The sequence below is a fragment of the Pezoporus occidentalis genome, unplaced genomic scaffold (assembly GCF_034315485.1).
Source record: "Pezoporus occidentalis ecotype Australia unplaced genomic scaffold, CSIRO_AGI_Poc_V1 ctg182, whole genome shotgun sequence".
Lineage (NCBI taxonomy): Eukaryota > Metazoa > Chordata > Aves > Psittaciformes > Psittacidae > Pezoporus > Pezoporus occidentalis.
The window spans coordinates 2,694,911-2,709,104 of record NW_026913662.1 but is presented as its reverse complement, the minus strand read 5'-3'; the positions used below and the strand labels follow the sequence as shown (position 1 = coordinate 2,709,104).

Genomic DNA, 14,194 nt, shown 5'->3' with positions numbered 1-14,194 from the left:
AGAAAAAAAGGAGGTAGAAAGAACTAATACTTCTTAAAACCCTATACTTATTAGAAGCAAAAAATAAACATCACCATCTCCTCTGCAGACAAGATGGCACACCTGAGCTTTCCAGTACTCTTCCCCAACAAGTAATTATTTACCAAGTCCTAACACCAGTGAACCAACACCCTGTAGTTAACAATTTGTAATAATAATCCAAATGGGATGTAACAGAACACGTAAAAAAGAGACTCAAGCAAGTTCACCTCTGAACAAAAGAACAAGTGTTCTATAAACCAAGCTGGCTTTTCCTCAAACTCTTAACAAGCAAAGTAGACATGAATGATGGTATTTTGTTGAGGTTTTGGGTCTGGGGTTATTCTGGGGGGGTGGGGTGGTGGTTTGTTTGTTTGGGGTTGGTTTTATTTTTTTGGTGGGTTTTTGTTTGGTTTAGGGCTTTCTGGGGTAAGAGAGGGGTGGGTGTTTGTTCATTTTAAGCAAAAAATCCATAAAATACTTTTTGCAGTTTCAGTAGTGATGCTGGCCTAAAACACAGCTATAGTCACCTGATCTAAAGCCTTCCTGAATGAAGGACTTTCACAAATGGATGCTGGGAACAGAAGGGCAGTTAAATTGAACTTCTTGCATGTTACTTACTTCTACATAAATCAGACTTACTAGGAGCTGCTTAAAGCACCCATGACGACTTTATCATTAGCTTCAGCTTCTTAGGCGAGGTCCAATTGCCCAAGTACATACTGAAAGTGTATCAGGTAGAAAAATATTCTTAAGTTTTATGCATTATCTTACATAAGGATGGTGCACTACACCCCAGTGATAAAGATCTTGAGCTGCCCTGACAAAACACATTACTGGTCAAAATGTCTGCATGCCACTACAAATGAATGGGCAGTGGATTTGGCCAGCTGCTGTTTGCTGATGGATCCAAGGCATGCATCTTTCCAGGTTTGAGTGTACGGTCAGCATCTTCACAGCTACTACAATTTCAACATTACAACATACGAGATAATATGTTCGAATGATAAAACACCACAAAACAATAGTCACATTTGTCTACATTGGATACATTCACAGCACAAAACTGATTAAGCTGTAGAAGAGGCAGCATTTTGAGAGACTGAGGAGGGAGTGGGAGGCAGACTTCCAGGTGATGACTGGGATACTTGACTGGCATTTTCAGGGAGAAGACTGCTGGGATTAAGAAGGGGAAATAAAAGAGATGCTGCTGCTGCTGCCTGCCGTTCTAGCAGAAGTCCTAAAGTATAAACATTTGAATTAATGAGATCATTGCCCGAGAGAAGTATGGTCAATTGTTTCTGTATTTCTTGCAGGACCTGCAGCTGACTTTGCTGATTTAGAAGAAGCATATCCGTATTTTCCCTCATTTTCTGCACTGTACAAACAGAAAAGAATGTTAATGCTTGCTATGTAAGAATAATTCACATAACAATTTAGAAGCCTTTTTCTACTTACACTCTTCAAGAACTATATTCAAGTGATCCATGTCAGGTTTTCCTGCACCACAACTTTGCTCTTCTTTATGATGCAGAGATGTAAATCCAGAACAGTTTGCATCTAAAAGCAAAACAGTACAAGTCAAGAGCCCACTTTACCACCAATTACTAGGTCAGCATTTCAAATATGCGTGCACACAAGGAAAAGGCAGATCAGTAACAACCCTTCCTCTTACTCACATTTTAAACTTAAAACTTCAAGTCAGATGCTGAACCAAATTAAACCAAACCAGAACGAAGACAAAGCAGATATAGCCCCTGAAACATCTCAGGATTGTGTTTTATCACAATCAAGATACTTTCCTCTTGTTTCTCCCCTCCTTTATTTTTCTGGGGGGAAAGCAGGGGAAGGAAGCAAAGTCGGAGCAAGAGCTGCAAGGAATAGGACAGCTGAGATTCAGTAAAATACTCAATTTATAAATACATAAAACTCTTTGAAATAGTACCAGATACAGAAATCAAATTTCATTCCGAACCCACACATTACAAGGCTGATCACAAAAGAAATTTTATCAGGCTGATCACAAAAGAAATTTTATCATACAGCTTCAATTACAATGATGCAGTAGCAGATGCAGGATAAGTTTATACATTTTCTTTTGATGCAGGTATACTACTAGGCTGATCTGATATTAATTGTAAAAATGAGATTGTTTCGTCTTATGAATTATAAACTCTTCAATCTAACAAAAAGAAAAAAATTGAGACAGAAGAAAAATTTCCAGAAGAAAAAAATCATTAGAAGTGAAAGGTCCCATCTTTAAAGCTCATTAACAGAGTTACTAGGCCACCTTTTTACATCTATGGACTGAGTGTTCTCAAACTCTACCTTAGGAATTCAGTTTTACCATTTCAGTAGAAGTTCATTATTACTTCCATTGTTAACATGAAAAGTTCTCCTGCTCAGAATTTTTTTCAGTAGGAAAACTCAAATAAAACTAATGAAAACAAACCAAACCAAACCTGAAAAGCCTCACACACAGCCTCATGTCTCAACTGCCATACTGTTACATGATGTGGTTGAGACACCAACATCCAGAACAATTCTATGGGTAGCTAGGCAAGACTCAAGATTAAAAATTAAAACATTTTTGACCAAGTATTAAGGGACTACCCATGTAAAGGTACAACAAAAAACAACCCACAATATTAGTTTTTATCCTGGAGTTTCTGGTCACTACAAAAATGTGGAATAGTGCAAAATCTCAAAAATTCTCTACTTTAATCAATCACCTTGCCTGACAGCTTGTACTATGCCATCAGTATTACAAAGGGGGAGCCAGGAGAGGCTTCCCCCTGCAGACAACTAAAAGCTGCTCATTTAATATCCACACATAACAAAATAACTGATAGAGATTATCAAGTCTCTGATTCTTAGCCTAAATTCCTTCTGCTTCCCTAAACTTAGTATTTTGTTAGCCGAGCACTTCTGAAGATCTATTTCTAGACAACTATGAAGCAGGAATTTGTGGGATCCAATAGCTTTAGAGAGTCTAAAGCCTAAGTTTCAACTTTGGCATTTTCAAGGCACTTCTTCAATGACAGAGATAAACATATAGGAAGGGGAAAAAAAGAAGGGGAGAGGGAGGAACCCTAACCAAACAGAAAATACTCATAACCACAGCAAGGAGGGAAAAGTGTTTAGGAACAAATGGAGACCAGAATATCCAATATATCCCCTGTGAACTTGCGCAGTTTGAAATAAAACTCAACAGATCTTAATTCAGTTACCTGCTGTTTGCTCACTGGGTCTTTCTGTTAAATGAGTCCACTGATGTTTGATGAAGTTGGAGTATAGACGGAAGCTATTTCCACCCTCGGTACACCTAAAGGGCTTCTCATCCATATGGACTTTCTGATGGTGGAAGAGAGCTGCACTGCCACTGAAACTTTTCCTGCATGTGGTGCAGGAAAAGGCTTTCTTTTTTGTGTGGGTTTTATGGTGAGCAGTAAGGTTTGAGGCACGGCCAAAGGTTTTCTCACATTCTTTGCATTTGTAGGGCTTCTCCCCTGTATGGACTCTCTGGTGCAACACCAGGCTGGCCTTCCTGCTGAAGCTCTTCCCACATTCTACACACTCAAACATCCGCACTCTCGTGTGGGTTCGCATGTGGTTCAGGAGCCTGGGACACCCCTTAAAGCTCTTCCCGCATTCTGTACACTTGTAGGGTTTCTCTTCTGTGGGTGCTTTCTGGCTATCAGTAATGAGGGCAGGTTTCCTGAAGCCTCTTTTTTGGTGAGAGGGGTTGTTACAGGCTTCCTTCTGCTGCCTTTCCAGACTGGCTGGCCCCATGTCCGGGCTGTGGGCTTCTGGTAGCTGAGGCAGTACATCTTGCTTAAGCTCTTCAGGGATTCCTTCCTCTTCCTCATAGTTACTCAAAATGCAGTCCCCTGATGGAGGAAGAGAGCAATCTGACACTCCTCTTTCCCTAATGCAGGTAAAGTGCCCCTTGTAAAATAACTGATTTTTCCAGGCTAGCAACAACTTGCACCAGGGTCCCCTTCTCCAAAGATGAAGGGAAATTATGAAGATTGAGACAAAAAAACAAGGAAAAGTGGCACAAGGAAGAAGAGAGGTAAGAAACCTACCTTTTCTCTTCCCTCCCCTCCCCATTTCCTTGTTCTTCCTCTCAGTCTTCCTTTTGCCCTCAGGGAATGGCAAAGGAAGACTGCCAAAATGAAGGAAGGCAAAGGAACATGCTGAAACACCTTACCTGTCACGAACACCTACTTTTAGCTATTTGTCTGAGACTTCACTCAGATGCCTCATAGCCTGCTAAATTAGGATTGATGCTCTGTTTTAAAGCTGTGCATTTGGGTGGGGATAGCTCAACACAAAGTAAGTCCCCTTAACCTTTGTTAGGCAAAATTAACAGGGAAGTTAGGATCTTTCTCACTTCTGTTAGTTATTTGCTAACAGCATTTAAACTACTTCTTTTACAGGTTGGCACATCAGCATTTTTTCCCTAAACAAGATCAGCTGAAATTACTACAGGGAAACTGTCATGCATCAGAAGTCAAAGGAATTATTTCTTGATTAAAAAAAAAAACAAAACTAATGCTAATTAACTATTACTATGTCTTTAATATCTAAATCTAGCATGATGCCTATTTTTACTCTAGCCACAAGCTAAATAAAAGGCATTTCAAGGAAGTTCACAAGGAATATTCAAACATGGTCCTTTCTTTCCTAAAAAATGCAACCTAGGTATTTCACAAATGAATTTGTATGACCATGCACCCTACAGTAAGCTTCAGTTATCTTACTCTTCTGACTAAATTTTATATTTAGTACATTATTAATTGTAAGGTTCACCTGACACAGGCTTATCCAAGTTCGATTTCTGCAGGCATCCTAAAATATTTATTATTAACTCAAGTACAGGACTTAGCCATTAGTATCTCTGATTTAGCATTAAAACATTCAGTTACTCACAATACAAGTACATCCACTTAAAACATTAAGTTTCATTATTCCACTAACGAAAACCAGGCTTTCTACCTTCACAGTAAAACTCTGCAGTGCGATTTCAGTCCTACCTCTATGACACCAAGAAACAGAATTCTACAAGTAACATGCCCTTCAAAAGACAAAATGCTGCTTACTTGGCCACATGTGCCAAGACATAAATACCAGCGATAAAACAAACAGAAACACCCACTGAGAGAGTCTCATCTCTTACATTAAGGAGTAATATCCAAGAGACAGCTTTCTCCTGGAGGGACGAAGATGACTCCATCTTACAGGAGCAGTCATTCCCTCATTCTACAGCTGACTATTCACAGAAGCCCATGTAGGCCCCAAGTCTGTAACAGTGAAACGGAACTGAACAACCCTCCATTCCCATCTATAGCTAGTGCTGAGGAGTCACACTCCTCAGATGCAGTTGTGCACCTCCCTGAGACCTTCCTCACCAGTGAAAAAGCCTGAATAGAAATGTGCTGGCTTTCCTTCACCCCAAGTTAACTGTATTATCTTGCTTTAAAACAGTTGCTTGGCAGAAGAAACAGAAAGAAAGACAAAATACCACTGAGCACCTTGCCCCAACCTAGCATGCGACACCATCCTAGCAACCAAGGCCAGCCAGTTAAGGAACAAGAGCCTCAAACTTCTGAAATTTAACTAGCAGAGCTACACCTCACCTGTAAATCCTGCCATATCACTCTTCCCAGCCTCCTGGAGGATAGCGAATACAGACTCTATCACTGGCTCCATCTAGGCGAGCAAAAGAGAGAAGACATGTAGCGTGGAACCTTTTCCGCAGACAGAAGAAGGGGAGGAGCAGACACAGGTGCAGTGCATTCTGGCAGTGCCCACGGGGTACCTAAAAGGGCAAACCTGCACTTGCTATCGAATACAACCTAAACTGAGTGATGAGACTGTTCGAAAAATCCTGAATTTCAGTTACTTGCCAGATGGGAAGCTTAATCAAGAGATCAGTGTGATAAAAAGCGGTCTTATCTTATCTATCTCAACCTCCCTTGTAGCACCAACAAGGTCTGTTTGAGGTCCAGGGTCCTATTCTTTCCTTAGCCTCACCACCTCCCGCTTCTTCTCAATCCCTTCCAAGTAGCACCTCCGCCCGCCATCAATTCCCCGCTTCCCTCTAGAGCCGCTCTACCCCTCTCCAAAACCTCGGAGCAGCACCTTCTGGCCTGCTCTCGGTTGGCCCCGTCCCGTCCCGTCCCTTCCCTTCCGTGCCGCAGGCCCCCCGGCTGGCTGTTACGACAGAGGCCGTAGCTTTGCTCCTCCCCGAGTCCGCTGCTGCCTCTCCCTGGCCCGGGGCAGGCAGCAAGGGGCCCTGGGGCAGCAGTACGCCCACCCAACCCGCCCAGCCCCGCATGGAGCCGGCAGACACGGGGCCGACTGCCCTGCCTGGAGCTTCCCGCCCGGCCAGTGCTGCCGATCCCCTGCTCTACTGGCACCCCTCAAAATACGGAGGGGTTTTCGCCTTAATCGTCCCGTGGTGGGAGCTGGATGACTCTGCGGTTCCATTCCCTTGCATTCTGGCCGTGTTCACTCGTTGGGTTCACCCAGCCCTCACCGAGGCGTTGCTGTGAGTGGGGCGGTTTTGCTCATCGCCTGTGTGGCACAGAGTGTAAACAGGGCATCGTGCCGGCTCTGAGAATGGACGGCGTTCCCCTGTAGAAGTGCGAGCTTTTCTCCACAGGCTTAATGCTTACTGCGGTGCAGCTTGGCAAGGTAAGGAAGGAAGGCAGGTAAAGAGGAAGACCGGTCCTGTTGCAACGGAGAACGTGCAGCAGATACCGCGGCAAAGAGAGGGCGCTGCTCTCAAAGGCTCAGAAACGACAGAAAAATGGAGGTGGTGGTCACCCTTTCACATGGAGCTTCAGCAACTCACCGCCCAGTAGTGCCTCTGCCCGCAAGCTCCCTCCCCGGCAGGCAGGAGCTGTGGGAAGGAAACATGCTGGAAGGCAAACATGCTGTGGGTAAGGAAGCATGCTGGAAGGTTCTGCACCCCTTCCCTCGAGCTGCATGAATTACTCACACCTCCCTAGCAGCACGTTTCCTCAGAAACGTGCCTGGATGGGTGTTGTTTTATGGACTTGCATGTGTTGCATGCGTAATGCTTCAGGCTGGGAGCAGGGCAGGAGAAGCGACTCCTGGGTTCTGCGCCTTCCTTTCCTGGGTTCCCAGCGTAGTGAGGTTCATCCAGTTTTTCCACAAGCTGGACTTCTCCACACCTTAAAATCCCTATAGTTCTGCTTCCCCATCTTATCCTTGGGATATTGTCAGTTCTTTTTCACTGACCTTCATTTCCATACCATGTGTACACAGATCAAGAGCTCACCCTCCCATTCGAATATTCAAACAAAATATTCTCAACACACACATAGTAACAGAATATTCTGTTTCCTTTTGACAGCCACTCTTCTACAAAACATGGTTAAAGTCTGTCAAGAGGCTGAGAAAGTTGGGGCCATTCAGACTGGGGACGGGAAGGCTGCGTGGAGACCTCATAGCAGCCATACAGTATCTGAAGGGGGCTTATAAGGATGCTGAGGAGGGACTCTTCATTAGGGACTGTAGTGATAGGACAAGGGGTAACTGGTTCAAACTTACACAGGGGAAGTTTATACTGGATATAAGGAGGAAGTTCTTTAGGGGTGGTGAGGCACTGGAATGGGTTGCCCAAGGAAGTTGTGAATGCTCCATCCCTGGCGGTGTTGAAGGCCAGGTTGGACAAAGCCTTGAGTGACGTGGTTTAGTGTGAGGTGTCCCTGCCCATGGCAGGGGGTTTAGAAGTACATGATCTTAAGGTCCTTTCCAATCCTAACTATTCTATGATTTTCAAACAGATACAATAAAAAGTATTTTGGTTTTGTTGAAACAGATTTTAGAAAAATAAATACTTGTGGTAAGCCCCCCTCTTTGTAATTATACCTGATAGTCAAATATAATTGCCTAACTCAAAATAGGTTAAAACATAAAGTATCATTGTATTTGCTTGCAGAGGCCATGACAGTTAAATGCCAATGCATTTCTTAATCTCCTCATTTTCAGTGAAAAAAAAATAAGGAATTCTTCCAAGAGGTGGCAGTTTACCTTGCTCTCAAGGCAGAGGTTCAGAGGAAGACTAAATCCTTCTAAATCCTCACAATCCTTCTTTCCTCCAGAGAAGCCTTTTCTTCCCGTACAGTTCCTCCTCCTTTTTTTCTGAAAGGCAAACACCGGCTGTATAAGAAATAAAGCATCCACCATGTAAGTAGAGATCATAACTGACCTGTCAGAGAACCAATCCAAAAGTAACCTGCAAATAATTGTGGCCATAACAACTACCAAAGATTCTCCTGCTGTAACTTACAAACTTTTTTTCTACCCACATAAAGCTTAAAACAATCACAAGAGAAGGATCCATGTATTTGCTCTTTGCTTACACAGAACTTAGACAGAGAACAGAATCAAAACTGTGTTGCAGCTCAGTATCTTACCCGGTGAAAAGCTCATCTGGTTGCTTTTCCATCTCGGCAGTGCAGAGCTATTTGGAATATGCAGGTGCACAGGATCTCAATGGTACCTGTCAGGTAACCAGAGGATAACACATCTGGCAGTTTGAGTATTACGTACAATTCTTTCTTTCCTTAAATGAAAAAGCAGAAGTTACAGCCAAAATATCCTTTTTCTCTCGAAATTCAGTGGTTGTCCTATTTTAGCTGTAATGTATGAAAAAAAACAGCAGGTGGAGATCTACTATTGCACTCCATTTATACGCTAGCTGCTTGGTGACCTTGTACTGGACCAAGACATGGCTGTACTTTGGTATTTTACAAATGCAAATATTAGTAAAGAATATCAGAACCTTGAATAAAGGCTTGAATAAACTTTAGGAGCAGGAAGAGGGTGAAAATGCAGAAAGATACAAGTTCTGCCTACAAGAAACAAGGAATGAGGCTGAGAGATTGTGTGGCTACATGAGGTAGCTACATGAGGTTCTCATTTAAAAGTCTCAGGGAGCATTCCCAGCACCAGTGGGCAGATAATTCCTTCTAGGAACAAGTCCTGACCCACCAGAAACTTTAAGAGAAGTCTGTGGGTTTTCTGGGTGGTACAGCAGATGCAGGAGTTTATTACACATACACTCTGTAAATCAGTAGCACTTTATTAGTTTAAGTAAGTAGACTAATTAATGAAAAGCCCTTTCCCAACAAGTTTAGTCATTAAAACTTTGATTTAGTAGAAATTTAATAAGAACTATAACAGCACATAACACTTGTGTTAAGGATTAGTTATACTCAAAAGCAGAGATTTCCTGGTTTAAATGAAAGGCATTTAAATGGCTTCAGAATACGAAAGTAAAATTTCAGAAGAGGGCATCTTTAAACCACGTAGGAAACAATTCATTTCTGTCACAAAGCAGGTTGAAAGGCTGGTTTAATATCTTTCAAATCTGCCACCACCTAGGCAATCTAGGAAACATCACTCTCGGTCTTACTGGGTGTGGCAGGAAAAAAAACTAACACTGAAGCCATGGGAGAATCCTGAAATGTCCCACGTGAAAAGCCAGAGGCTGAAAACATTGGTGAATTCTGAAAAGCCAGGTAGGATTTCCCCTGTGTTGAAAGCATTAGGTCCACCACTTAAGGTTTCTAGAAATTGTCGCATGTCTCAGGTAAATCTCAGTGGGATCTGGGAATCTAAAGCCTTTAGAATCCATTGGCTTCTCAGAAGGGATGCACTAGCATCCTAAACTTACCCCATGTGTCCTGAGACCAGGAATATGAAGACCAGAAAGACTCCTTTGCCAGCCTCACAGTGAAGAAGGCAATAAATGGATTTAGAGTCCCAAGTAAAAGGGCCTCTTCTTTCATGCTTAAAGTAAGTGATTGAAAGGAAAATTATTTGAAACTACCACAGACTTTGATGGACACCAGCTGGCAAGTAAGCACCATGCAGCTGCTCACTCTTTCCCTACCCTGGTGGGATGTGGAGATGAATTGGGAAAAAAATGGTAAAACTTGTAGGTTGAGGTAAGAACAGTTAAACAACTGAAATAAAGTCATAATAATAATACCCCTTCTAGATAACTCCCCCATTTCATATACTGGGCATGACGTGCTGTGGTATGGAATACCCCTTTGGCTAGTTTGGATCAGATGTCCTGTCTCTGCTCCCTCCTGACTTCTTGTGCCTCTCCTCGGTGGCAGAGCATGAGAGAATGAAAAGTCCTTGATCAGAGTAAGCATTACTTAGCAACAACTAAAACATCGGTGTGCTATCAGCATTGTTGCCACTCTAAAGCCAAAACACAGCACTGTGCCAGCTGGGAGGAAAACTAACTCTATCCCAGCTGAAACCAGGTGACATTCATATCCACAAATTAAATAAATGTTTTGGGATGTTCCCTCCAGGTTCCGAAGTGCTAGCTTCATTTCCATGTCCTGCCAGTTGTACTTGCATAAGCTGTGCAGTGCCAGAGCTGCTGGTATTTAACTATCTGCCACTTGTTGACTGGTGCAACTAGACTTTAGCCTCTGTTCCCCAGTCCGGTATTAGTCAAAATCACATTTCCTTACCTCCCAGGGAAGAGGTAATATGTCTAAGATTGTGAATGTAACTCATCTAAGACTGTTGAGTGTTTCACCTTAGGCACAGTAAGGCTCCAGGTCCATATTCCAGGAAGGAAACAAGGACAAGGACTGACAAAACATGACCTCATGTATCTGGTGCAAAGTGTTCATTGCCTGTGAGATCAAAATGTAACTGTCATCCTGAGCTACGTAAGACATCTATGCAGCTGGTAAACATTTACTGGCTACATCTGTCTGTAATGGTATCAGCTAAACTCTGGATGTGAAAAGTGAACCCAGGCACAAGAAAGACTCTCAGTCATCAAGTCTGAAGATGACAAGATTATTATTGTGTGGGAGACCACATTTCAAACAGCATGAGATGATACTAAAATTACACATTTTTCATTTTACCTTATGGTAAGGAGCAAGTGTTCCTGCTCCTCTGTGTGAAGTAAAAACTGTATGTCCAACATGTGGTTTTGTTTAAAGAGGAGTAATCACTAATCCACACAGATTTAAAGGCTAATACCACAAGGTGGATAGAATTTTCTCAGCTAGGGTACCTTCTGTAGCAACAGATCCAAAACACTATGCACAGATGAGCAACATCTGTATATAACCATGAAATAGCTACGTTAGTAACCACCAAGCACCACAGTTTCAGCAAACCAACACAGGGCAAGTGGTACATATAAATCTGGGACAAAAATAAATAGCAAAGTACTAGCAGTAAACACCTGGGCAGATAGGACCATGCCAAAATAAAACCAAGTGCTGAAAAAGCCTCAACTGTCATCTGACCTCAAAGTCCCAAAGGTGATGAGACATCTAAGTCTACAGGGAACCAACAGGACACTTTCCAATGTAACCAGAAGCGCAGAGGGCAGAAGGAAATTCTCCATTAGCACAAACCAGAAAAGGGAAAGTGGTTTGCAGACCATTATTCTTCACAGTCTGTGAGACCTGGAGAGCCACATACCAATATCATTGATGGCCATGAACCTGTAATAGATCATACTCTGGGACTCATGGCAGACCACCTCAGACTGGTACATACGAGATGGTATGAACTGCTGAAAGGCAGGAGGAATCTGCACAGCATTTCAAAGGAGAAAGAAAGGAAGAACTTGGGGAGCTATCAAGAAGCCAGTGTCTGTGACCCAGTCCTTCTGTAAGAGTTTATCTTAAGAGAGTTTGGTTTGGGAACTAGAAGGCCGCATATTATTTGTCAACATATCAGAGGACACACAGCACTTGAAATGGGAGAGAGTCTGGGAAGGGAATGGTGTGAAAGCATAAGCAGCCAGCCAAGTTGATAATAAGTATTTTCTCTTGTGGTTCTGTTTAATTTTAAACTAGAGATATTTTAATGGTTTTGGCTGTTTTGAGTTTGGGTTGTTGTTTTGTTTTATCTTCACTATGAGTGTAATTTTTTCCCTGGTTAAACCTATTTAAATTACACATGAAAAGATGACCATCCATTTTAAAGCCCAGATTTACAGTAACCTGTAAAAATAATTTGGCTTATAATTAAAAAATAAACTGAAGCACAGTATACCTGTTGCAAAAGTCTTACAGAAGATCATCCACAAACATACAGTATTACAGCTTAGTTTCCCTTTCCAACCTGAATAATCATTAGGTGTGAGACCTATTACAATTACCACCTCAGTTTCTTAAGCATTGGTTAATAAATATCACAACTTTAAACATATAGCATTTCTTAGTTCTATTCATCATATTTCACTTACAAGACAAATTCAAAATTCTAGTTTTTTCTTCTCAACTATTCCAATTCCACAAGCATCTTGTCAGACCTGCGATAAACAAAGGATGTATTTAATAAATAGGAATTTAACAGTTTACAGTCATGGCACTGAAAATTTATGTGAGTTAAATAAACACATGTTAACTTATACAACTAATTGTATGTATATGTATCCTCCTCAATAAAAAAAAAGGCGGGGGGGGTATTTTGTGAAAAGATTACTCTTAGTTTAAGATTTCTAAGTGTTCATCAAACAATAAGTTTTTCCTTTAGGGAAGAAAACCCTTTAAAAGTTATGCCTACAAAATATGATTAATATCACTTACTTAATCCAAATTTGCTCACTTGGTGATTTAATGTATGATAAAAATCCGTACTATAAATTATTTTTGTATGAATTAAACTCCTATAAATTATTCACAACAAACCATCCTGCTGTCATCCTCCAACATTTTATTGCTGTTATTCTTATGATGCTCACCTCTGTGAGTATTGTGTTTCAAAGCTTTAGCAATGTGTCCCTGGCCATCTTCCGAGTTTTTCTTTACCCAGTGAGCAATTGGCTCCATTTCCATTTCCTTCACCCATGTCACTTCAAAGATATGGAAGCACTGTGCAACAGAAAACACACATTCCCAAACAGCTACACGTCCTCTTTCATATCCACTTCCTTTGTGCCTCCACCCTCTGTGATGTTGATGTTGTCCTGTCCTAGGATCAGCATCTTCTTTTGCACTGGCATGTAAATGTTAATGGAACCTTCCTCTGTGCTGTACTCCTAATTGCCTTACTCACAATATGATCCCAGGTTCCGTCTTCCCTACCTGTGGTTATTTTCCAGGTATTCATCCCACATAACACATCTCCAGCTTGCAGATAACAGGCTGAACACAATGGCTACCACATTCTCCCCATTTACCGTTTGCTCCTTAAAATTTTTTCTTCAAGATTTTAAGCTGGTGCTCCCTTGCAGCCCCTGTGAAAAAGACATTAGCCAATGCTTTCTCCTCCTCCCGCTGACTATACCAGGCACTCTGAGGGTATGTAGTTCACTGATCCTCCCTCTTTTTTTCCATCTCATGAAACACGTTATCTTATTTACACAACTTAGTTTCTCTCTTGCAATGGCTAATTCTCCTGGTCAACAACACTTACCTCAGTGGAGCAACATTTGGGTATAAGGTCTGTAAAACAATTACTAGACAGAGCTGTTTAAAAAGGACTGGGAATAAACCAGAAAAGAATTCAGGATATACAGTGGGGACAACAGAGCTGTCTTCCCACCATATTTGGTCAGAAGGAAAAGTTGGGGTAAATTTGTTCAAGGGCAGCAAAGCACAAAAAAAAGTTTTTGTTTCTTCTGCTTTGAGTAACTGTGTATAATACTAGCATTTACCTCTGATTATTTAACAATCATAGTCAATTTTTAAATGAATATTCCTGTCAGTATTTAAGCATATAGAGACAAGTGTCAGTTTAGGTTCTGCAAACCTTTGCATCCTGAGCGAAAAGTAGGTGTGTCCTGTTCTCTTGATTGGCTTGGTACTTTAAAAAGACTCAACTGCACGAAGGTCTCATGAAAATCTAGGCTTCTTTCTTACCTTTGGTAAAACCCTTTTTTTTGGCCTGTGTGCTCCAAGTTTCCTTTATTCAGAACAACCAACATCCTCATTTATAGAACAGTTTGGGAACACATCAGGTGCTGAAATTCGGAATCAGAGAATGGTTTGGTTTGGAAGGGACCATGGGCAGAAGCATCATGCACTGGACTGGGTTCCTCAAAACCCTGTCCAATCTGAACACTTCCCACAATGGGGCAGCCACAACTTCTCTGGGCAACCTGTTCCAATGCCTCACCACCCTCATGGTAAAAACA

At 41.8% G+C, this 14,194-nt stretch overlaps 1 protein-coding gene across 3 annotated transcripts; it reads right to left on the bottom strand.

Annotated features, from left to right (window-relative positions):
* Positions 1 to 649: 649 nt before the first annotated feature.
* On the bottom strand, positions 650 to 6,810 carry LOC134162088 (zinc finger protein 79-like). Of its 3 annotated transcripts, none has more exons than XM_062615558.1 (5): positions 6,563 to 6,810; positions 5,661 to 5,733; positions 3,249 to 3,908; positions 1,477 to 1,578; positions 650 to 1,396 (listed from the first exon to the last, which is right to left on the bottom strand). In XM_062615558.1, the coding sequence occupies exons 2-5, from the start codon at positions 5,731 to 5,733 to the stop codon at positions 1,089 to 1,091; spliced, it is 1,143 nt and encodes a 380-aa protein (XP_062471542.1). In that variant the 5' UTR covers positions 6,563 to 6,810; the 3' UTR covers positions 650 to 1,088. The 3 variants fall into 3 exon arrangements, with proteins under 3 accessions (XP_062471542.1, XP_062471544.1, XP_062471543.1); XM_062615560.1 differs by lacking the exon at positions 6,563 to 6,810 and adding an exon at positions 6,438 to 6,525; XM_062615559.1 differs by lacking the exon at positions 6,563 to 6,810 and adding an exon at positions 6,166 to 6,256.
* Between the last annotated feature and the right edge of the window lie 7,384 nt (positions 6,811 to 14,194).

Bases quoted from the DNA above. Each gene is read 5' to 3' on its own strand.
- LOC134162088 (XM_062615558.1), bottom strand. From the start codon at position 5,733: ATGGAGCCAGTGATAGAGTCTGTATTCGCTATCCTCCAGGAGGCTGGG. The intron at 3,909-5,660 runs GTGAGGTGTAGC...TTCCTCCATCAG, and splicing joins TGATATGGCAGGATTTACAG to GGGACTGCATTTTGAGTAAC. The intron at 1,579-3,248 runs GTAACTGAATTA...TTTTGCTTTTAG, and splicing joins ACCCAGTGAGCAAACAGCAG to ATGCAAACTGTTCTGGATTT.